Source organism: Bombus affinis, chromosome 6 (genome assembly GCF_024516045.1).
Source record: "Bombus affinis isolate iyBomAffi1 chromosome 6, iyBomAffi1.2, whole genome shotgun sequence".
Lineage (NCBI taxonomy): Eukaryota > Metazoa > Arthropoda > Insecta > Hymenoptera > Apidae > Bombus > Bombus affinis.
Genome location: NC_066349.1, coordinates 16,639,491 through 16,662,951, shown reverse-complemented (window position 1 = coordinate 16,662,951; position 23,461 = coordinate 16,639,491). Strand labels below are relative to the sequence as shown.

At 38.5% G+C, this 23,461-nt stretch overlaps 1 protein-coding gene and 1 long non-coding RNA gene across 2 annotated transcripts in view; one reads left to right on the top strand and one right to left on the bottom strand.

Annotated features, from left to right (window-relative positions):
- Window positions 1-23,461, top strand: part of LOC126917752 (peroxidasin-like) — a 330,987-nt gene that overhangs the window by 113,409 nt on the left and 194,117 nt on the right. The window contains exon 6 of the mRNA XM_050725006.1: window positions 5,612-5,825. Coding sequence (XP_050580963.1) covers window positions 5,612-5,825 — 214 coding nt within the window. The remainder of the gene's footprint in view (window positions 1-5,611; window positions 5,826-23,461) is intronic.
- The window catches only part of LOC126917773 (uncharacterized), a 285,490-nt gene that overhangs the window by 83,720 nt on the left and 178,309 nt on the right, over window positions 1-23,461 (bottom strand). The gene's annotated exons all lie outside the window — the stretch shown is intronic.

The window sequence follows — 23,461 nt, the reverse complement described above, 5'->3', positions numbered from 1 at the left end:
ATCGCAGGCTAGTCCGAGTGGAGTGCCTCTAACCGTTGTTCGTGTCTGGTCTCTTAACCCTGATTTGCTCCGTCTACGATCCTTTGACATCCGAATTGTCCAGATCGCGTCCCAGGACCTTCGAGAGACTCGAACCGAATCCCGCAAGCTTGAAGAGAAATGGCCATGATTCCGGTTTCTCTCGTTCCTCGTGTTCTCAGGAAATTTTCCTATTGCAGAAAAATGCGGAATTGGATCTCCTTAGCCATCTCGTCTTTCAAAGATTCCTCTGCGTTGCTTCAGGGTTGCGTTATTTTACTTGCAAGTTTCACGATAGAGATAGCGGTTTCTTTTTGTGAAAAATTACGGAATGTCTCGTACGACACGCATAAAGTATTCGGAAAAGTGGTGCAGTGGCACGCGTGGAAATTCCATACAATTCTTTTCTCCTTTTTTCTGGCTCGACCGGCACACGCGAGGCTACTACTTTCCAGAGACAGACCTCGTCCCACTTGTAAGCGCGTCGATGATCGATACGATCGATTCGCTCCAATTTCAGCGAGAGTATCGAGTTTTATCGGATCTCTGTATCCTCCTTAGGTGATCGTTGGCTGGTCTGTCGAGTACGCGAGGTACGTTCACCTTTCTCGTCTATCTCGTATTTTAAACTGCTGATTCGACGAACGACGATTTATCTCGGACACTGCAGCGACAGGCAAACATTATTACGCCTTGTTATCGGGAGCTGCAGCACACTACGTGTCGCCGTCCCATCCTTCCACACTCTTTTCTTCTCTGTTGTTTCTTTCGCGTCTAATATCAACGACCCTTTTCTTTGCTTAGCGAGTCTTTGTTCAACGAGAGTGAAAACGAGACAGTCTTTGTCTCACTGCCGTCGTTGATTTATCTCGTGCTTTGTTTTTGTTAAGGTTTTATCTCGTAATAGAGGGAGAGAGAGAGAGAGAGAGAGGACATGCGTGGAATGTATAATATAATAGAAAAATATATTTAAGCAAATTTAAGTATAAATACAACATACAGCGTTACTTTACGAAGGAGCTTCGAAGCCACGAGCCTATGGGTATTTTTACGGAAAATTACGGAAAACTGGCCTGTCTGTAACCCGTTGCAAGGCATGTTCCTAGAAAACTATGAGGCTGAGAGGCCCTTTAAGTTCATTCAGCGCTAAACAATACTCAGTGGTTTCGAGAACTAAGAAAACTAAACTCTAGAAAAGATGTGGAGTTTTCCTCGAAGTGGGATCCATTTCAACAGTTTTTCAAGAAATCGTCGAGTTATTTTTTCAAAGAAACCTTATACTGCACAGTTCAGTTTGTGTGAGATATGATGCGTTTCATTGCTGTATATTTTGTATCGTTAGAAATATGCTAAGCATAATATTCGAAATAATTCATCTTTAACATGTGGTATTTATATATATATGAAATGATAAAAGAGAGAAACAAGATATGAAAGATACATTTTTACGTAAATAGTTCTTCATCTTTGAAGAATAATTCGAGACGATACAAGAAAGGTGTTGTTCCAAACGTAGTTGATGTTTGAGAAATAATACAATTTTTAGTTCCCCTTTGGATATTATCCTAAAGTAAATTTTTTTGCATAAAATACACCGACTATTTATTTATTTAGCAACGAAACGACAACCCGGTAATATGCACACGTATTCACATAACGATGACTTCAAGTAGACGGTCGATATTTTATCGAATTAGTGATATAGTCAATGATAAATAGAATAGGGAGGATCAGGATCAGACGACACAGACTACTGTGTTTATTATTTCAAAAAATTCAATCTAACTAGCGCAATATCAATAAAGATTCTTCATCGATGAACAAAGTTGAAGTTCTGCCTGGTTTGAATGTAAGAATGACTATAATTACAGAGCGTACAAATTTCCCTGAGAACAGGTGTTACGAACGTTTTCGACAGTAGGAAATCACAAAGTAGTTTCAAAGTTTTTAACCTGATTAATTTTGATTGATCAAGCTTTCTCTTTTCTTGCTGCTCGCAACGAGATTGTAAGATGCGAATTCGTTATTAATCGCGAACATACTTGTTCATACGTATAATACTCTTTGCAGGAAATATTTATTAAAATGAAGCGGCAAATCAATACCAGCCGTTTGAACCCTTTTCTTCTTTGCAATTAACAAAAGTTAATTTCTTCGTACATTCGGTCTTAGCCTCGTTCAAAGACAGAAAAATTTAACGAATATGAGAAGTATCTGTATTCACTCGTTACTATCTTAATTAAAAGGGACCATTTTCTCCTTGTAGAACAGTTATAAAATATCGTCGATTGAAAAAGGTGGATATCTAATTAATACGAAGGAATTAACGAATCTTCCAAAGAAAGTATGTCTTAATTAAGAAATGTCTCGTAAAGACGATAAAATTTACATTTATTCGCTTGTTTTAAAATTATCTTTCCAAATAAAAATTACGATCCTCGTAACTGAGAAAACAGGAGGCCACGTTTCTTCCAGTTTTGAAATAATAATTTCCAATCAATCGACAAAGTGAAAATAATTGAGCGACGCGTGACATCCGGCGCGATGAATTTTTTTGACTGGTTTCATTGTCTTGTTTTCGATGTTGCGATACGGAAGATAAATATTGATATTCGTAGATGCATTATCGATCTCGGATGCTTGCTCTATTTTTTCTTTTAATCAATCCAATATAAATTGAAACGAACAAAATATCGAGCTTTCACTTTCAATGGTACGAAGAAGCGTTACTACGAAAGAATATCAAGTAGTCTGTGTCGTGTGATCATGATCTGGTCTTATTCTATTCGTTCGATCTTATATCGTTCGAATATCGATTCACTAAAAAATTGTAATAATATCCAAAGCCACTGCAATCCATCGTTCTACGAATTTAAAAAAAAGACACGAGTAGGACTTTCATTTCGAATAATCGTTACAAGGAATCGACATTTTCCTTTCGGTTATCATTTCTGTATCGCTTTTAAATAATTTGTTTCATTTCCAAAGCTGTTTTAGTACCGATTCCTCTGTTGAATTAAAACTCATAGATGTCGCTTCGCGAAGCTTCCGAATTGATTGCAACGTTTCTCGATTGAATTCCAACGATAGAAAGGTTAACAGGTTGAGTCCCGTTATCGAAGCTTTCGATTCGCCCGTGAAACTTGCCGCGAATCCTCCTGTCTCTCGATGTTTCCCCGTTTACGATCAAAGTCTTTTCCCGCTTTATCAAACGAACTTTTCACTTAGCGGGCTAAAGAATCGCAAAACAGAACATCGGATTTCAATTTAACAATTCCTCGCGAGTATTAATCGCCGGAGGGACAGAGCGCGTGAATAGAAATGGGAATAAACGCGCGTAGTTGGACAGCGAGTTTCCTAAGATGTAATTATTCACTGCTCAGCCTTTTATAATAATGACAAATGACCATAGGCGTCCGTTCAGGCTGTCCTTTGCGTCTCGAGCAGCCGAGGCCGGTGCAGCGCCTCGAAATCCCTTTCCTGGCTACCACGCCGCGCCTAACGATTCTTTAACTCCTTCGTATCAAACTGCGGAACACCGACTGCGAGCACTGTATTAAATTGTACCGACGGAATTTCCGCCAGACGTTTCGCTTGGAGCTCTCGAATCCTCGCAGCTGGCCCGCAGCTATAATGGATTAATTCTTGAACGATTTATAATGGATCACAGAAATACGAAGATTTTACGCTAAATATCTTACGCTTAGCTTCGTATTTTAACAGACTCATATTTTATGAGCGTGTCACCAATAGTAGCCCGTGTACCGAATATTACAACTTCTAAGTTTGCGTAAGTGTTCTATCGAAACGCGATCCACAGGACTTAGATCATCAGCAACGACATAAGAAAATGCGCTGATAAATTTTGCAATTTAAAATTCTAAAGGAACTAACGTCTATTGGTCGGGTTAATGTATTAGGTTGTCCGAAAAGTTTCTTTCGTTTCATAAGGCGATAATAGATGAGCAACAATTTCCGTTTTATCCATTTCGTTCTATTTCTATTATGTTCGTGCATAATTCGATAAACTAATATAAAACTAATATTATTTCCTTATAAAAGTAAAGAAACTTTTCGGTCAACCTATAATACTATATACCCTGTACCTAAAAGTAATCTTAGGCCCCAAACAGCGCTTTCCGAGGTAATTTCAATCGGTCGAGGCTCGGATCCATTTCATAAGGAGAGCCCTGAGCTCTTTACGCGTTGCTCGGTTCGCAGTATCTAGAAGAAGATCGGCCTTATCTGCGCCTGGCTTTTAGATAAAATCCAGAGCGCTTTGATATCGTGACACCCGGGGTTTCGTCAACGAAGTTTTCATTTCTCCAGGGTTTTACTGCGTACTTGTTGCCCTGTTTGCGACACCTTGCTCTCTTTGAACCGCGTTGAAACCCGGCAAGGTGATTATTTCGGATGGCATGCATCAAGGGAAAGAAAGATCGGAGTAGCCAGCCGCCTACCGAGCAACGTGATATTTGAATTCGAATACACGCGGTGTGTTGCTACGTGGAAAGGACGTCCGATTTACATTAAATTTACATTGCTATAACTTGCTTTCGTGTTTGAGATTGATACGCCAGGCGAAATCTTTCTGCGTCTCTTCGCTGTAGAATCTCACAGGAATTCATCCGATGTAGGTAGGTTGGAAGAAAACGTCGATACACGTCGAAAACGAAGTTGGCAAACTCATCATTTTTATTACAAGACTGGCGCGAAGCTTCTTCTTTTCTTTCTTTCTTTGTTTATTCAGATTCCGAGAGACTCGATTTCGAGAGTGTCGTGTCGAACGAGCAAGATCTTTATTCGATTTTCTGGCCGTTGAGCGTTAATTAATTCTTTCATTCTTTCATTCGGTTGCACGATTATGCAACTTCTAATTATGCAGATTTTATTCTGCGACGTAATCCTTCTTTACGAAAGACAGAGATAATTGTCTTACGTAAGAAGCGCAAAGTGGAAAATTCGTGTTAGGCTCTTGCAATATGCAATCTCAATTCGCCATTTATTCCTTCACGCGATATCTTATCGCCTGTCTATTGCTTCGTGCTTTCTTCACATTATCAACCTTATTCGTAGTACCGATCATAGTAATGGCACCTAACGCTGTTACGTTTAATGCTGTTGCACGTGTCAGGTAAAATTCGTGATAAAAATTCGTCCTTTAATATTTTTATATGCTTTTATTCACCAAAGTGGTTAAGTACAATATTACAACGAAGTAGCGAAGTTACAAAGTATTAAAATAGTTGTTGAAATCGCGACCAAGACTGTACCCACGACTAGTCTCGTGGCCGAATGCTCGCAGTTTTTATATGTTGAGTTTGTAGGAGTTGACACGGACGGGAAATATGCAAAGGTAAAATAAAAGTCTAAAGGTTCATTGTCAGGTAGTGTGGAACGACGTGGATTTGGGTATGGTCGCTGTGACACATGCAACGTCGCTACGTTCAATGCCAATACCGAAAGTATCGATGCGTTCTTCGATCTCCGCACCGTAATATCGTTAAGTCCGACAAACCGAGTTAAAAGCCTCGAGACTCTCCTCTCGCTCTCCTCAATCGTCCTTTGAAAATCCCATCTGTTTTGATTTCAGGTGTCGTGGGTTCGCAGACGAGGCGACGAGCTGCACTTGCTCACGATCGGCTTGGACACGTACGCGAGCGACTCTAGGTTCTCGCTGGCCCTGGAGAAGCCGAATGATTGGCGGTTGCTTTTGCGTTCGGCTACCGAACGAGATGGCGGCGTGTACGAGTGTCAAGTCAGTGCTCATCCGCCATTAATCAGAACTGTCCATCTCACCGTGTCAGGTGAGTAAATGTGTCTTTGTACGCGCGTGTATGTATCTCTATCGCTGGCCCGTTAGTTGTCAGAGTCGAACAGCAATCGCGGCCTGCAATTTCTATCCGGTGAGGCCTCTGCTCTCTCGAATATATGTGTCCTTTGATCCGACGACTTCGGTGTCACCGATAAATCAGCCACGGCACGCCACTGCTTATAGAGAGACAGCCATGCGATGGTTCTCTCGCTAATCAACCGTAACGAGAATTTGACGGCAATCCCGACGATTATCGGTTGAACGTTTTTCGTCGGTGATTCGAGATAATGGACGCTTGGCACCCTGTTTGCGTGACTCTAACACCTTCACCAAACTTGAATTTCTACGACTTAAAATAGCGTTCTCTGCGGAACCAGCTTCTATTCTGGTCGTTCGTTAACGAGAATTTTAGTTTATGCAGACTTTTACTTCGAATTAGTTGGCTGTGATTTGTGTTTGAAATCGCGCGAGATTAATAGAGAGCTTGAAAGTTTGTTCGGAAAGATCGGTCGTTTATTTCTGTATAGAATATTATTTTGCTGGATGGTAGATATTCAAATTAAAAGCGAAAGTTGCAATTCAAAGCTACGTTCTATTCTTTTATTTCGAATCATTTATCAGCGTGAATTTGGGATTACGTAGACGGACTTTGAGTTAGTTCGCTGCTATTTAAGCTGATTTTCGTTTGGTAGCTCGAATCCTGTGTTTCGAATTACAAGAGATTAGTCCTCGTTTGGTGAAAGCTCGATCTTCGCCGTCGCAAAAGTCGAACGTGTTGTCGAGTTGTATGGAAAGCTTGAAACGGAAAAAGAAAATTTCAAGGAATACCGTGTTCTTATAGAACCAGAATTTCGCGATGTATTAGCGCGTCGAAATTAAAAACAAAATTTCATACGTACATTTGGATTCTATTCTGTCGTTTATTAAGATACAAGTAAATTGTAAAACGAGGGAATAAAACAGGAAGAAAGATTTTAAACAAAATATTGGTTCGAGAATAGTATCGGTGGCGGTAGTTTATCGAATTAAGAACGAAATTTGAAATTTAAATTTTGATTTTAGGTTGGATTTAAAATTTAAATTCCAACGGGGGTTGAATCTTAATTTCGGATTTGGGAATTTTGAAGTCAATTAAAATGACTTTATAAGATGAGACTAGACGATAGTGTATGACGAGAAATCCAATTTCCGAATCCAATTAAAAAATAAACTAACGTTCGAAACCGTCAAAAATTGAACGCTCACACTCGTAACTAAAATACATATGAAATTGCTGTTAAACGTGCGTATCTTTGAAGCTGCGACGGTGGTCAAAAGTTAGAAAGGCTGTTTCTTGATGAACGGAGTAAGCGATAAAGGGATGGAAACGGTTAAATATTAAACTACAACGTTTGAAGTGACCACGGGTTCGGTTATTACACGTGGCGGTTCTGCGGAATCGCTGTAATTCCAAACCGTATCGGGCAAATTATAATTCTCTCAAGTGCAGTTAAACGCAGCAACCTGAAATACCAACGGAGTCACTTTAAACTCGTACAGCTCGTTCCTAGCTATTACGGTTGCCGGGAGAATTGCGAATTTTCGACTGCAACGTGTTGCCAATTGAACCGTGAAAACAGTTTTTCGATTTTCTTCCAACTTCCGCGACATATACGTTGGGTAGTTTTGGAAAATCGACCAATAGTCGTCGATCGTTACGTCTTTTCTTTTTTCATTCAGATTCAGTCAGATTCGTTCTAAGCGACTGCTATCAAAAATTACCACAAGTTCGGAATAACGAAATCGATATCGTAATTAACATCGAACCGATCCTCTTTAAGCAACATCTTCCAACTTCAAGAAAATTTTCAAAGAACGTTGCACGAAGATTTAAGCAACCTTTTATTCGACTAAATAGAAAGTTTTACCACTGGCAGAGAATATTCATCGATAGCGGACGATCCTGTATTTTGGACGGTTAATGAGGAGCTCGTTGGAACCGCGAACAGTTGCATATTACGGTGTCTCTAGAGTTAATCTCGTTGAGGAGAGCAGGACAAAAAGCAAGCCCATTATTCTCTTAATCTAGCCTTGCAAAGTATCTCGGGAAAGTTAGCCTGGTAGATACATAATCCGCGGCGTTCTGCGGAACATTTTCGCTACACCATAAATCACGAAGGCTCGCGTCGTTAGGGTGGTCCTTGTCGTGGCATAATGGCGATCTTGCAGCTGTAACGATGTCCTCGTGCCACTCACGACTCACCGTGCATACACCCCTTAATTGGACCTCTGTCTCATCTTTGCGCCTGTATCCTCTTTGCCCATCCTCCGCGTTTATCTTCTTCGTCAATTTTTAAATACGATTCATCGAGAATATTCTTTAAAAAAAGACTATTTTTTACGATATTTTGGTGATTTTTTTATATTAAATTTTCGCAAATTAAATTAAATTAAATTAAATTACGTAATAGCACGAGATAAACGTTTGTCCCGTTATCATTGAGTCAATCGCTTTAATCATTCTTTCGCATAAATAAATCTGCGTTTCTCGTTGACGTTCGTTTCGTTTCATTTCACTAGAAAAATCATGTCTGTCGTTGCGTTTCCAGAAACTTCTACGGTTTAATTCAATCTGTTGCAACGACGAGATGCACGACTGCCGTTAGATAAAAATTGACGCCTAGGGTGTGATCCGTCGTACGGAATTTAAATATGTATGAAGCTGTGACAAAACTGAAACAAGTCGGAGGGCAAACGAATACAAACGCGCTTAGATGTCGGGAAAGTAGATAGTTGGTGGTGAATCCAGCGGCGCGTGTCATAAAATGTCGGTTTACGATGCCAACAACTGAAAAACGATCGGTTCGACGGTACTACGGAAGGTCTCGCTACGAGTCGTACGTTAAACTTCACGTCTTCGTGCTTATTATTCCTTGCCGGGCTTATTATTCCTTGAACCTGTTCTCTTTTCATTTTCTTGGATTTCCTATGCAGCTAAAGAAATGACCGAAGCGCGGAGTTACTTTCCACGCGACTTTTTCTTCGAACTCGTTCGAAGAAAGTAAGAATGTACGACTCTTAATTGACGATATTGGTCGTTGCAATTTCGTGACCGGTTGATCATTTGCTCGATGATTTAAATTACCTAGGTAGTTATTAGGTTGGAATACGAATGATCACATCTTCTATGAAACTAAAAATCGTTTTAGTTTAAACGGGATCAGCCACGAAACTCTTAAAATTAAGTACATCTCTTGAATATAGGATATTACGGTAAAAACTATTTAGATATGTGTAATTTTGTGTGCTACACTAGATTAGACTAGTGACACACATATATGAGTATGAGTTTGTTGAAATATGTGCGTGCACAGAATCTCGTAAAGCAGATGAATGCAACTGTTCCGCGAGTAGTGTGGTATAGAAGATGGAGAGACAAAGAGAGTGTTGAGACGCGTGCAAATGTGTATCGACGAAGATCTCGTGAATCGCGTATTAAATAAATCTGAAACTATTTTGATATCGATTCTAAGTGTAATCTAAGTGTTCCTATACATTTATTTCGGCGATTAAGACCCACAATTCTCGACAAAAACGTAGCTCCGTGAATCTTTTTAGCGCGTTAAGATACACACTGTTGAGATGTAATGCAATTTATTCGTTGTGACTCGCGTACTAAGACAAAGAAAAGGTAAACGATTATAAAATACAATGTTACAAGTATGAATTACAGCTGTGTTATATCCACGTGAAATAAAAATAGTAGGATCGATATTGTATTGACATCTCCTCGTGTAAGCATAAATAATGTCTTTATATCACCTTGGCGTTGACAAAATTTAAAGTTTCGTAAAGTTTCTGATGTGGGTTTATCCCACAATTTTTGTGAGTTGAGTGTCCGAATTGGTCTGATTCATTTTCGAAATACATCGATGATAATTGTATGAGCGCGTAAGTATAAATAACACAATGACAAACCGCGATTCTACTTTCTTTGGTAAGTCGGATGTACAAAATTCGATAGGTGGGCGTATATTCTCGCGACTGATCGTAGATATCGAGTCGAATCTCTGTCATGAAACGATTCGAGGTCTCTTAAACAAAATGTTACTATGGAGAAATCTCCTTGAACTTTTTCATGGCACGTGCTGCGAAAGTGGCAGGTGTATTTGAAAAACAGGAGGTGAAAGAGTACGAATCGACATAACTCGAGCTGGCACGGGTTTAACCGTAGCCGCGTGTTTTCATAAAAACAGCTATTTACTTTGCCGCATTGGGATACACGTGGTTGTTCATGGAAAAGCAATACGACACCTTTTGGGCACGTACGTGCAATTTTCAACGAGCGACACGGTCCGCGCGTGAAAGTGCACCCTTTGTCGGCTGGCTTTTCAAACAAATGCGCAAAGAGGGTCGTAGGGTTCGTTTCAAGTAGTTCACAGGCAACAAGAAAATCTACCTCCTTTTATTTTACCTTTTCCTGGATAACCATTCATAAAAGAGTCTCCTTTCTACGTGTCTTTCGTCGTACGCGATGTTCCTTAGAGGATCGTCTATATTTCAATACGCGAGACGAATGGAAACTCTGTAAATTTAATTTACTCAATGGCTATAGTAGATAACGTGTGAAAAAAAAAGAAAAATGATTTCTGTAAAGACGAAATGTTGTAAAATTATTTGAGAACAAAATTGTTTCATCTCTCTTTTGAGATTAACTCTTTCGACGCTTAATTTTGTTTAGTCCGTGCTTTGCGCCTTTCAATTTTTCACGAATGCGTAAATACGTACAGTCTAATTACGAACGATAGAAACATATTAATTTTACAATTTTAAACGTCTTTCTGTAATTTTAATCCGCAAGAATTATGCGCCTCGCTTTAGAAACGAAGCGTAAGAAGTTAAACGGATTATGGGTGAGAGATATCTTCTTAGAATAGACCGTTTTATCTTGATTACTTGTATCAGCAGCTAAGTCGCAATTAGAAGTTACAAAAATACCATAAAACACAGTTCTCACCATCCATCTCTCGTAGAATAATTCCGCAGGTAGAAATAACGTTCGATTATTCCCTTGGGCCTTAGATTACTCAATTTTCATAATACCTGAATTAGCATTAGTTAACCGTCGCGTGCAATTGCGCAACGATTTTGCCTTCTAATTTGAACCGATAAGATTTACCTGCGGACGAGTTTCCGCAGCGTTGCACTTCAAAAGGCGATTTGATTGACGTTCGCGACTACGTAATACGTAGTGGGATTAAGAAGTGACAAGTCAGATAAAGGTTACGTGCCCGCGTTCCTATCTCGCTGCTTTTATTTCCTCAAAGATTTTCCTATCTTTGATCAACGCGTTTTTTTCCCTCCTCTATTTCTGCGTTAGTTTCCAACTGAACATGTACAGATACGTCGTTGCTGGTATATCTTTTCCCATACACGAATCTAGATAGCCTCCAAGCTATTTCGTTTTTATTCGATTTATGTTTGTTTCGGGAAAAGAATGATTCACGCAGTCGGATAACGTGATAAATTGACGGCTGGTTTTGCGAAATATCCTTCGTGCTTCTGCCAGAGATGATTCCGTTAACGAAGAGAAACCGCTGAAAATAATGTCTATAATATCTTAGAAATATCAATCAAATCGATATTAATCCTGTCACAGAGTAACGCCAGAGTATCTCGGCAAAATCCTTAAATATTAATTCATTTCCTGTGCAGAATTGAAAATAGATATCTTTCAAATCCCTCTGAAAATATCTTGAAATTCGGAACGCGAGAGATCTTAACGACGAAGATGTAACGTCAATTTACATCAGAGACCAGGCTACATACCGCGGGCAGGATGGCACCGGGCAGGATGTCTGCGATAATATTAAGTATCCACCATGGAATTTTTATGGTTAAGGTCCTTCAGACCAAGCGAGGATCTTCTAAATTACTTTTACGATTATTGTTTACTACGGATTAACGCGGAAAGTTGGCCTCCCTCGCAACTGGTATATTCCGTTAACAACTTTCTCCCAAGGATAGCTAAAAACCCTTCCTGGTCCACCAACCGTCTTATTATCCAATCGGAGACGGTGTCTACTGCCCTCACTTCCTTAACCAAAATTACCATCAACAAATCCGATAGTTCCGTTTCCTTATACACACCCAGCCCTAGCTTTCCTCAGACACAGTATCGTCAGTAAGAGGCACTTATTCCGTGCTCTTGGAATAGTCAACTTACCGGTCTCTACTCTTATAACAGTCGCGTACTTAACATTGTAACTTAGTGTGTATTCCGTTGTGACTGTCGAATTCGCAATAAAGTTCAACTAAAAGTAATAGTTGCGTTACAGCACAGCTGCCTTATTTTATCCAACCTTCAAGTTACGTGACAAAGATACTGTACCTTCCTTCGAATTCTTCAATTCCACTGTCAAACGAACGAACGAACGACTTTTAAAAAGATGTTCATGCGAAAGTACGCATATTAGTAACTGTCTCACTATTTGATTTTTAAAGCTAAGGACTATCTTAACGATAGAAAGATACGACCGAATAAGAAACGAGCCAGAGCCAGGGCTTAAAGGCGATGTAAAAGGGTTGAAAAGGTCTTTTGTAAAAGAATAATTCGCATCACTTTGAAGGAAGTTAGCGTCGATCTACTCGCGTAATGTAACGTCGTTTCATGAATGATCGAGCATGTTTGAAAATAGCCAGCGACGAGATTCGGAATCAGATGCAAGCATCCGCAACGCGGTCACCAATACCTAGGAGATTGGCGTCCGGTCTTCCACGAACAAGGACTTTGAGGTATCTGCTATTGAAAGTCAAAGAGCGTGCAAGAACATTTCCCGTGATGTGCAACTTCGAACAGCCATAACTTCGAAAGGGAAGCGTTCGTAGATATACGTACATTCATGCGATATTTGTTTCATTCGGACAGCCCGATGAAACATACTCGGGAAATTTGCTTCAATGTTCCAAACATACTGCACACTGATCTAACGTATACATCTGACGTACGTGCGATTTGAATATTAGACGTCGTTACGTTATTTCCAGATTTCGTCTCTCATTTCGTCTTTACGTCCAATTTAATCAACTTATTTCGTATATTTTATTTTATTTATATTCTATCGGAAAGATTTTTCGGTATATTTAACACTAGAACTACCACACCAGTCAAATTGGTTGGTTTTACAATTTTATTTTAAAATTTCTACTTCGTGTTACATTTTTTTTCACAATGATGTGATGACTTTCGCAACGATAACTGAAAGAATAATATAATGAATTTTATTTTGTTTTTATGTATTCGAACTGAAAATAATTTTGTATCAAGGCTACTTATACCAATGGCAGTGAAAATGACTGGTACTTGTCAAAGTGTAAAAGGGTGCTGCGATCCGTTTATCGAACCCCGATTAACCAGTTTCCTCGTTTTCTACAACTTGCCACACGTTTATTAAATTTTTACCACGTATCATTCGATATGACGATATCAGTTATCAGGAAAATTCCGGATCGATCGCTAAATCTCTAGATGCTAATATTAGAAATACCACATCAGTGAAAATGACTGGTTCTACGATTTTATAAATGTGTCAACCCTCGTTTAGGGATCATGGTCACAGATGGATTAATAATACCAAAAATGTACTACGTAACATGGAATTGCTTCTGTAATTACATATTTTTTACCAGTCATTTTCACTGGTCTTGGTAGAAATAGTTTCCTGTTAACTATCGGTAGTTCTAGTGTTAAGAGTGCTGTTTCGTAGATATTTTCGACGTTAGTATTTTTCACAACGAAACTGTTGTTTAAATCTTTCTTTCTTAAATCAGGTATTTGATATATAATATTCTCTTATTTGAAATCGATACTTGCAATAACAGTTTGTCGTAAATGCTTGAAAATGTTAAGTTTCAAACGTTCGCGAAGATTAGCTGACGTATTTGCGACCCTTGGCATTTCCATCGTGTTTTCATTAGTACGTGGCGTTAGACAAAATGATGTTCCTTATAACGATCGCTCGACATTACGAGCAAGTATCTCATGATTCGTTGGGTTTGTCGTCGTAAATCGAAAAGTCGATCATTGCGACGAACCGTACCTCGTTCAACGTCGTTTTATCGCCGCTCTCAGGTTCCACCAGTCGACTCGTTGGGTCTCGGGTAGGCCGTTCATTCTATTAAGGCGCAATTATGCGTTGCAAGGGGGACATTATTAACGTTCTTACTATGCGCTGATAGTCTCGCTGACTTAAGACTGTGACACAGATGTCATGCGAACTGAGAGAAGTTGTTTCGTCGATGTATGAAGAACAGTTCGAGCAGTTATGAAGGATGCTGATCGAATGAGAGTATCGTAGTGGAGTGGAACTTCGCGAGAATAGGAATGGAAATTGTATTGTTTGTAGGTAGAACGATATCTATACGGAAATACATATTCTGTATCGATTATTCTAATACACGGCGTCGCTCAAAAATTAGTTTTTAAATTTCTACTTTATTTTGCCCGTTCAATTTGTATTCCTGAAAAATAAAAATATCCATAGTGAACGATCATTTACGAAAAGAACGCTGAGAAATAATAACGCGAACGTCTTGCATCGTTAGCTGACTAACAGATTCTAGTATCTTTAACGTGCCAATTTTCTTCAACCATCTGACGCGTTTATAAATTTGTTGGTTCATTTGTCAGAGCGTATTTGCTTACCTTATAAATAATAACTAAATAAGTGATAATAAACCTTAATAAGTAAAAATAATTCAAACGACATGTATCGCTTTTGGACTCGTTTCTAAATCAGAAACATGTCACAAATACGTTAGCTTTTACTGTCACAAATTCAAATAGAACTTCGTTTACACGGACCTCGGGGACATATAGTTTATATTCGATCGAATAGATAAATAAATCGTACAAATAAATTCAACGAATAGAAATCCATGTAGTCAAGCACTAGTTGAAATTTCGTTGAAATAAATGGAACTCGTACAAAATTCAAGCGTATTTGATTATACGCTATTCTTTCTTTCGTGTTTGATTAATCTATATACGCCGTAGTAAAGTAGAAAAGCTTGTTACATATCGAAACGAAGAAAGAAAATGAGCTTCGAAGTGGAAGTAGAGGTGAAAGTAGTCACGCAACGACGGAACCGTTACATCCGTGCGTTTCCGGCGGAAACGCGTCAACTAGATCGCGTCCCAGTATTGTTCGTGGCATTTTTACGGTGGCGGCGTTATTGGCGCAGTGGCGTTTTTCAAATCCACAGGCACAAAGACGATAAATCGAACGACGAAGCGGTCGGTTCTCGCGTCTCGGGAATTCGCCTGTTGACGCTGCCTGTTCCATTGTACTCGGTGCGTATTTATCGGTTTCCATACACATCTCGTTTTCCAAAAGGGTTGTCTAAGATCGATCAACCAGATCGTTCGAGCCGCTCGTAAACAGTCGCTGGGAAAAGTATTCGTTCGAACGTTTATTGAAATCTTCTTGAAGAAATATATTTTTCGTTATACGAAACGTTGAAATTTTATTAACGTCGTTGCGAGTAAATTGCGGGTTTTTATGCAGATTTACATTTTTACGCGCTCGATTGAAGAAACAGAATTTAAACACGGGCTTGCCTTGCCTATTAAGTCTTTTTTTTATTTTTATTTGGTAGACTATTTACAATCAATTGTCATTGAGGATTATAAGTAAATTCTGTTAAAAGTTAGAAGGAGTATTGAGTTGGCAACTAAGTGATTGCGGATTTTGTCGTTAGGTGGCATTGATAAAATCCGCAATCACTTAGTTGCCAACTCATTATATTACTTTTGAACATTTTATATATTTTTGTATATTATACAAAATTTTATGCTTCTATGCGTCTCGAAACTTCAAATAAATGAAGTTAGGAACTTGGCACAATTATTACGTGGTATGGATGACATAATTTTCTGTGATAAGTATTCGAGTACTTTCGCGGATCGTTGCAGACACGATCGAATACAGGAGACTCGCTTCTTATACGAAATCTTCGCGAGTCATTGAAACATCGACGATAAAAATCACACAGAAATGGTACGAGATATGTAGGAGTTCGAACGATGAGTGTGGAATCGAGCATACGTGGATAATGAAAACCGGGACACGATCTGTCGTTTCGCCGTTCGAACACGCCAGACGTGTTCGCTTATATCACTAAGGAACACCGGAATTTATGCCTATCACGCACCTGGTATTTCGGTCAAATATTTTATAAACATTGCACGAGTCTATCGTGGAAATATTTTTCTTATTGCTTTCACATAGCGTTTCTCGTCGATCGTTCTCGCTCCCTCGGATTCTTCGTCCTTTGCTTTCGTGGAATTTATTGTTGTCATTAACCCTTTGTCCTCTGAATTTTATTTCAATTTCGTTGCCAGCAGCTCCCATCTCTTTTAAGCGTTTTATTTGAAATTTACTTCAACTAAAAAAAAAGACAATTTAAATAAATAAAAGAAGAAACAAATTCACTTGAATACCAGTTTTATTCACACTATTGTTGCATTTTGTAATTTTTAAGCGTATGATATATCTTGAAACAATTTCCCAGTCCTGGTTTTCTTTCGCGCGTTTCATAAAAAAAGTGGGGCTGAAAGAATGTCGAGCGAGACTCGACAAAGGAGCACCTCAGGTAAAAACTGATATCCAGTCACATAGGAGTGCAAAGGGTTAAACCACAGGTATTTAAACTTGTATGATTCGAATTCACATACTAAAAGTCTCAGCCATATCGTTGTCACGGCAAATGAGCAGCATATATTTGTATATTACATATATTGTATTCTTATACCATCCGCATGGATGTAGTTACCGCTAGACCGCCAATTTTTATGCGTTTATGAGAAATTTAAAGACAAAAGACTGCGTAATACGCAATAATGCGCAAAAATATATGTGACAACCGAAATATAGAAACAGGTTTTCGTCGAAGTATTTAGTAAATAAAATAATTTTCCACCCAAGTTCCATCGTTTCCCCATCATATTCGTAAAGATATGAATTCGTCGATTTACAACAAATATTCGCAAGCCAGATATTGCAATAGCGTTTTCTGTTATAATGCACTTTGCCGTTGTGTGCAGACCGAAACTTTCGCTGTGTTAGACGGTGGAGAGAATCGCGTGGGAATTATTGGTCACTATCGATCGAGACTGCTCGTTATCGTACCAGTCATTTGCCGGTTATGCTCGATTTAAGAGTTTCGATAAGTTGGACTTAATAGCTGCTATTGGGAAGGTCAGCGGTTACTTTTTGGGTTAACTGTGTCGGGTTAATGTTGCGAGACTTTCTTACAGTGTACATTACTGGCTGAAAGATTGGAATTATTTTCTTGCTCGTATCTTTACCAGTTCGTCAATTAAGTTTGTTATTCGGTGAAAATGAATGCCACTTCGATAGATCTGTGTCTTAACGGAATTTTGATCGTAATTTAGCTTTTTCTTTTAAATTATTCGATTCTATGGAACATTCTCGCAACGAGCGATTTCAAATTTTTCGTACTGTATAGGAAAATTATTATTGGCGGATGATTACGTTAATGAAATGAGAGAACATTAAATGGAACCAGATGTGTTCGTAGTTGATGCATTAATACGATTAAGATAATTATTATGTATCGTTAATTATATTATTGCGTCATCTAGGAGAAAGCTTCGTTTCATTAAAATTTTCTAAATAATAACGAGAACAAGCATAAATAATCACAGAGAGCATTGTATAAAGATATTTAATTAAGAAAATTACATTTTAAAATAGAGATTCTAATTCAACTTGAAAAGAATGCTTTTACGAAAACGTATGAAACGAACATTTTTAATCACGCTATTTTTCTCTGGCGCGTTTGAAAAATATTATGCACGAATGAAAATTGTCACGAAGCACGAGAAAGCGTAGATGCGAAACAAATAGACTGCAAGTTACATTGTAACAATAAATCAAATTTCAAGAACTGTTCCTTGCGGTAGCTCTTAGTGGAATCGAATTCGAGTTAAATTAACTTATCGAATCTCCCATGTAAACTAACAGTAACTACCGCTAGTTAGGTATTGTGAGACGATATTTCAGTATCTATGTATATAAAACAAATTCAGTACGAGCGTATGTATATTTATACGTATTCATAAATTTTTCTTCTTAAAGCATCGACACATTAAATGCGGATTTCCTTGTTAATATCTAAGGCGAAAGTTTTCCTAAAAGACAGTAAAAAATAAATAAAGCTAACGAATGCAAACAATATACTATACCAGCAAAGTAACCATTTCAAATTGTCTAAAAAATTTTTCTCTTAAAGTATCATCTCATTAGCGAAACAACAACGAAACAGGGTAGTTCTTCGATTTTTCGAAATTTTCCGTCGACTCGTCGTAAGATCGTTCCGATAACCGCCACGATTATCGTTACACGCGTCTTGATTCACACGGTAACCGATTACACATCGGAGATACGAAGCTTCTCACGATCCGAGCGTCGTAAAAATCGTAGTGTCGATACACGGTATGGATAATGCGCGTATTACAACATTAACGGTGTACCCAGTCGATTGATTTTACGATAATCCGAGTTTCATCAAGCGTACGGTAGTTCGCGAAACTATTTAACGCTTTATGTAGAAAACTTCTATGCGTATACCGCGTGTGTTGCATACAGCATTAATAAGTTTCATTATTATTTCTACGAGACACGACTGTTACGATTATATTGGCCAAATGTGAAACCAATTTGAGAATATACGTACAAGTTATCAGACATTTACTGCAAGCAATACAAAGTTAGCGAACGAAACGACATTTTAACATTTTTGTTGGGTAGATGATACATTTACACTGTACATGTGAGAATGTGTGTAAGCATCAGAGGACATCCAGGTCTCGGTTGAGACAAAAGGCGATTGGAAGCCGTTAGAAGAATCTAGAGAAGCCGGTTGACAAGAAGCTTGCGTGCAAGTAGGTTATCGAGGTTTTCAGAGTGTAATATATATGTCGGAGATGTAGGGACATCGGGCCTTTCTTTGAGAAGATCCCCGATACTTAGACTCGAGGTGACATAACTGGTCGCCGAACGTAGCCACGGTCACGGGATGAACGTTTTATCTAACAGAAGAAATACCGATATTGAGGGACGTATTAAGCCGTATTAAGAATCAAGCCCCGACCAGGAGCAATGTTGGTTCTACGCGGGACTGCTTAGTAACGGCGCTTGGAATTTTATTGATATTCCCGATCAATATGTAATTGACAAATGTGACCGTATCTGTCTTTTATTTTTGCAATCACCTTGGAGAGTTTACTGATATCGTCTAGGCAGTCAGTCTGAAAGTAACCCAGCGTCTGAGTTAACGTGTCTGCGTGTTACAGAATATATTCTAATGTACAAGGTGTTTTTCCGTTGACCGTGGATTCGTTGTTGAACCCAAGAACAGTGACAAAAGCATCCGTTAAACTTGGTAAAGACATATTTATACGTGTAAATACAATCTTAGTTGTGCATCACGGTGGCCAATTCTAATAAAGAATTATACCTTAACAGTTTTATATATTTTTAAAAAAATATATAAAGAAAAGTAACACACGACGCGAATAGCCATCTTTAACGTATGAGTGTCGAAGATGGTCCCATCGAATATCGAGGCTTATGATTGTAACGAATAATTCATTTAAATACATTTCCAATCTCTGCTAAATGCTATACTTGCGCTAAATATCTTGTCAGTTTTATACATATCTTCGGGTTCGTTTCAAATTTTCTCGATATAATCGTCATGGTCGGGTCACGTTATGGTGTTTACGTAAAACCTCGAAATATTTCGTACAATACACATACTATGTTCATAATAGATTACTATAAATGTTTGGATACTTTCCGGAGCTATTATATATATTTTTCGATTTGAGAAACGCGTGGAAATGGTCGTGAGATGGGGGTTGGATGGTTTAATCTTTAGATGAACTAGAAAGGGCGTCGGCATCGAAAGGGAGGTTTTGCGAATTCGACTTTTGACATACGTTCCTTTCTCGTCGTTATTTTTGCAAGGAAAACGTCACAGAAACGTGTAAATCAAAAGAGGAGCTTTCAAGAGCCAGCAGGATTATGCGGATAGCAGGATCGCTGTCCTCGATGCTCTATGATCGTACGTTTCTGTCACTGGTTTAATTTTTTATTGGCTGCGATATTTTTCCATCGGGTCGCTGTTTATAATATACGGATGACATTTTTTTTCTTTCTTACTTGGAATGTTTTGAATGGGACGCTCATATTTGTAAAAAAGTGGCATCCATAATAATTTGTCTAGTCAATCGGACGACCGTTAATAGGGTGGAATGAAATTTGTCAAAATGTATTTTCTCAGAAACTCCAACAGCAGATAAAAAGCTGTTACTCTATACTTTTGATGTGTTTCTAAGTTAGAAATCCTTTTTTACCCGATTACAAAATATTTTAGACCACGTCCTATATTGTAAAAATTTATATTCCATAATTATACTATATTATTTGTATTATAGAAATTCTCGTCTATATCGTCGAATTTTAATTCGTTTTTTTATTCACGCACGAAAAAGTTTCGAAATTTTACCAGAGTTGAAAATTATTTTGATAAAATGTGCTTCTAAAATGTATTTCTAAAAATGCTTTATTCTATAGTCGGATATCCTCTCGTTCCTTTTCCTTTCGCTCGGCTGTCTTTACTATCGCGAAATAAAATAAAACGATGATTATATAAAGCAATGTGAAGGATGGAAACGTTTCCAACGGATTGGTACGTCTTACGTAAGATGTAAAGCTATCCACAGTTACATGTTCGTCGAATAGGATCAGATACGAGAGCAGCACACTCGAGAACTTCTTTACGGATAAATGGTCAATCTGGGTAATTTCTTCGATTGCACCGATAAAAAGCCCACGATTCTCTCTGAAATTTCTCTACAAGTGATACATGACGTACGGTCAAATGGCTTAAAGGAAGCCGGAGAAACGTTTCGATATTATACACTTTTATCGTCGAATTATATTACCGAGTCGCAACATGAGAAATCTATCGTATGATAAAATGCAGAGAGTTACTTTCATAGTGTATGTATTTGAAAAAAAAAAAAAAATGAATATCGTAAAACATTAACCTTCCATCTATCTTGGAAATTATTATGCTAAATTTAATATCATTTATTTGCAATATTTTTCTATTTTAGTCATAAAGCCGAGCACACAGGACCTTAAATATCCGCCAGAGATGCATGTAACTCGGTTTTCCATAAAAATGCATAGTCTTAGCCTCTTTCGACACAGTTAATGATTTACTTTGAGAGGCCACGCGTACGTTCGTTAGCGACGAAAGCTTTTTGCTCTTTCTCATTTTCCACTTTGACAACGGAACGCAGGTCGCGTTTAGATGGTATCTGGTTCCTTTCTCCCTTTTTACTCGCTTTCTCTTTGCCCCGTGATTTCGTACAATGAGAATGGGATTGGTATAATAATCGGCGTTATCTTCAAAGCATTCGTTCGTATTTATCAAGGAGACGTTTAATAAAATCTCTTCGATACGGAAAAACAATTTTTTAGTCTTAACTCGAGGGGACCTTTTTGTTTTTGAAACAAAAACGCCTGAAATATCGACGTACTTCGTATTTAATTCGCTATGAAGAAAATGATTATATCGTTGAAAACTTGTAACACGAATCTTTATTGCGAATTTTCTCTTCAATTTTATTTCAACGTTTAATTCTACCCTCGTAGAAATCTCGAATTTTTATACGAAATTTCATTTTCGATCGTCTTATTGACTCGGTACTGCTTCTACGTCTATGAAGTTATTCGTTTTGATAATAATCTCCTTTCCAAAGGAATTTTCACCTTTACATTTTTTAATAATCACGAAGAATCTGTTTTAGAACTTTCGTTAACGCGTTTCGTCGACTCGATTGCTCATCAATTGGAAATTCGAACATCAAATTATTAGGAAGAATCAATTACAGATTCAAATTTGTCGAAAAGCAGCAGTGTGGTTTGACTTGGAAACTAGTTGAGTTTTCCCTTGGCTTCGTACCCAGTTTTCGAATTAACGCGCAGTGTTCTCGTACTACCTAATTGTAGTTAATTCTTCGCCTCTAAATGTCTACGTAACAATACACACGTTCTCCGCAATATAAATTTCCTCACTGCTGTGAACGTAAATTTGCAAGACAAACTTTCATAAATCCACGCATTCGCAAGCTACGTACCGCAAATTAATAATACCAAACATTTTCGATAACTGCTCGTACTACCAATTAATGTAACACGATCAAGTATAACACGGAAACAAGTTAAACACGTTCGACGATATACCATAATCGTGTAGCAAGTACGCTTCTTCTTTCTCTCTTCTTTTTATCATTGCTGTGTCTGTGTAAAATAGAAGCTTCTTGAAAATAGAAGAAAGGAAGACTAACTAGAGGATCAGGAAATCAAAGAAACAAGGAAGACGCGAGAAGCGGCGAAACGAAGGAAACGAAGGATGAGAAGGAAGTATAGAAGCAAGGAAGCACGAACGACGAGAAGAAAAGGGAAGCAAAGAGTATCGGTTGACGCTGGCGAAAAAGCTCGGTCTGCCGCGAAATTTAAGTTCCTCCGACTATTTGAACCGGTGCCAGAAATAGAGATCCTCCGAGTGGTATATCTCTGACGCAGCGCAGAAATTATTTCGCGAGTTGGTAATCGAGCAAGCTGCGTTCGTTCGTGTGTACCGGCTCGTTTCCTATGAAAAAAAAAAAAAACGCGACGTATTCCCTTTCTGCTCGTGTGCCGAAGCCCGTGCACGATCTACGCGTAGCCAGCGCCATTTCTAGCGTGGTCCATCGGCGCAAAGGCCGAGCGGTTCACAAAGAAAGTGGACGAAAATCGGTTGACTGCTGAAAACGACCCTTTTACCATGCGACGCGTAAATTCATCGGTTCTGTTGTTATACAACATGCTTTTCCTCGGTACGATGCGTGCCACTTGGCCAGCTTTCTTGCGAGTCTAGTTTATGTTAAACTCGCGGGATGAAGCAGAGGATCAAGTACACACGATGGTACTTTTTGCCATTTGGAGCGAATGAGTCCGCTTAAAACTTGCAGAATCTTTTCGTTTCTCCGAACTCTCATAAAATTGGTACGTAGGTTTTCACGTATAGTCGTTCGAATCAGGCAAGTTTCGTCATCTTAAAATTCATCCTCGCAAAGTCATCATTTTGCAAGAAGTTTAAGAATTGCGTATTACCATGGAAGAGATAGTTTGACCAATTCTGTCGGTATTTAGATATTTAAACCTGATGAAACGGGTTTAATTTCATCTTCATTGGCTTACGTTTCGCCTTGTATCGTTGGAACAGTTTCAACTAATCTCGCTGCTTGTAGCTGCGAGCGATGAACACGGTTGATAACGTATTCAGGAATGGAAATCTTCCTCGATTAAGTTCTTTGATCCGTTCGATTCGCGGAAAGGCCACTACATTTTTGTTCTCTTTTTCTTTGAAATATTTGCGATTTTACGACTCGCCGGTGTTTGTGGCTATGTACACAGAATTAAAAAACGATTAAACGAAGCGGCAGTTTTAGGTATTAATGAAAGACTTTTGAAGAGGATGACGGCCAATGAATAACAAAGTTCGACG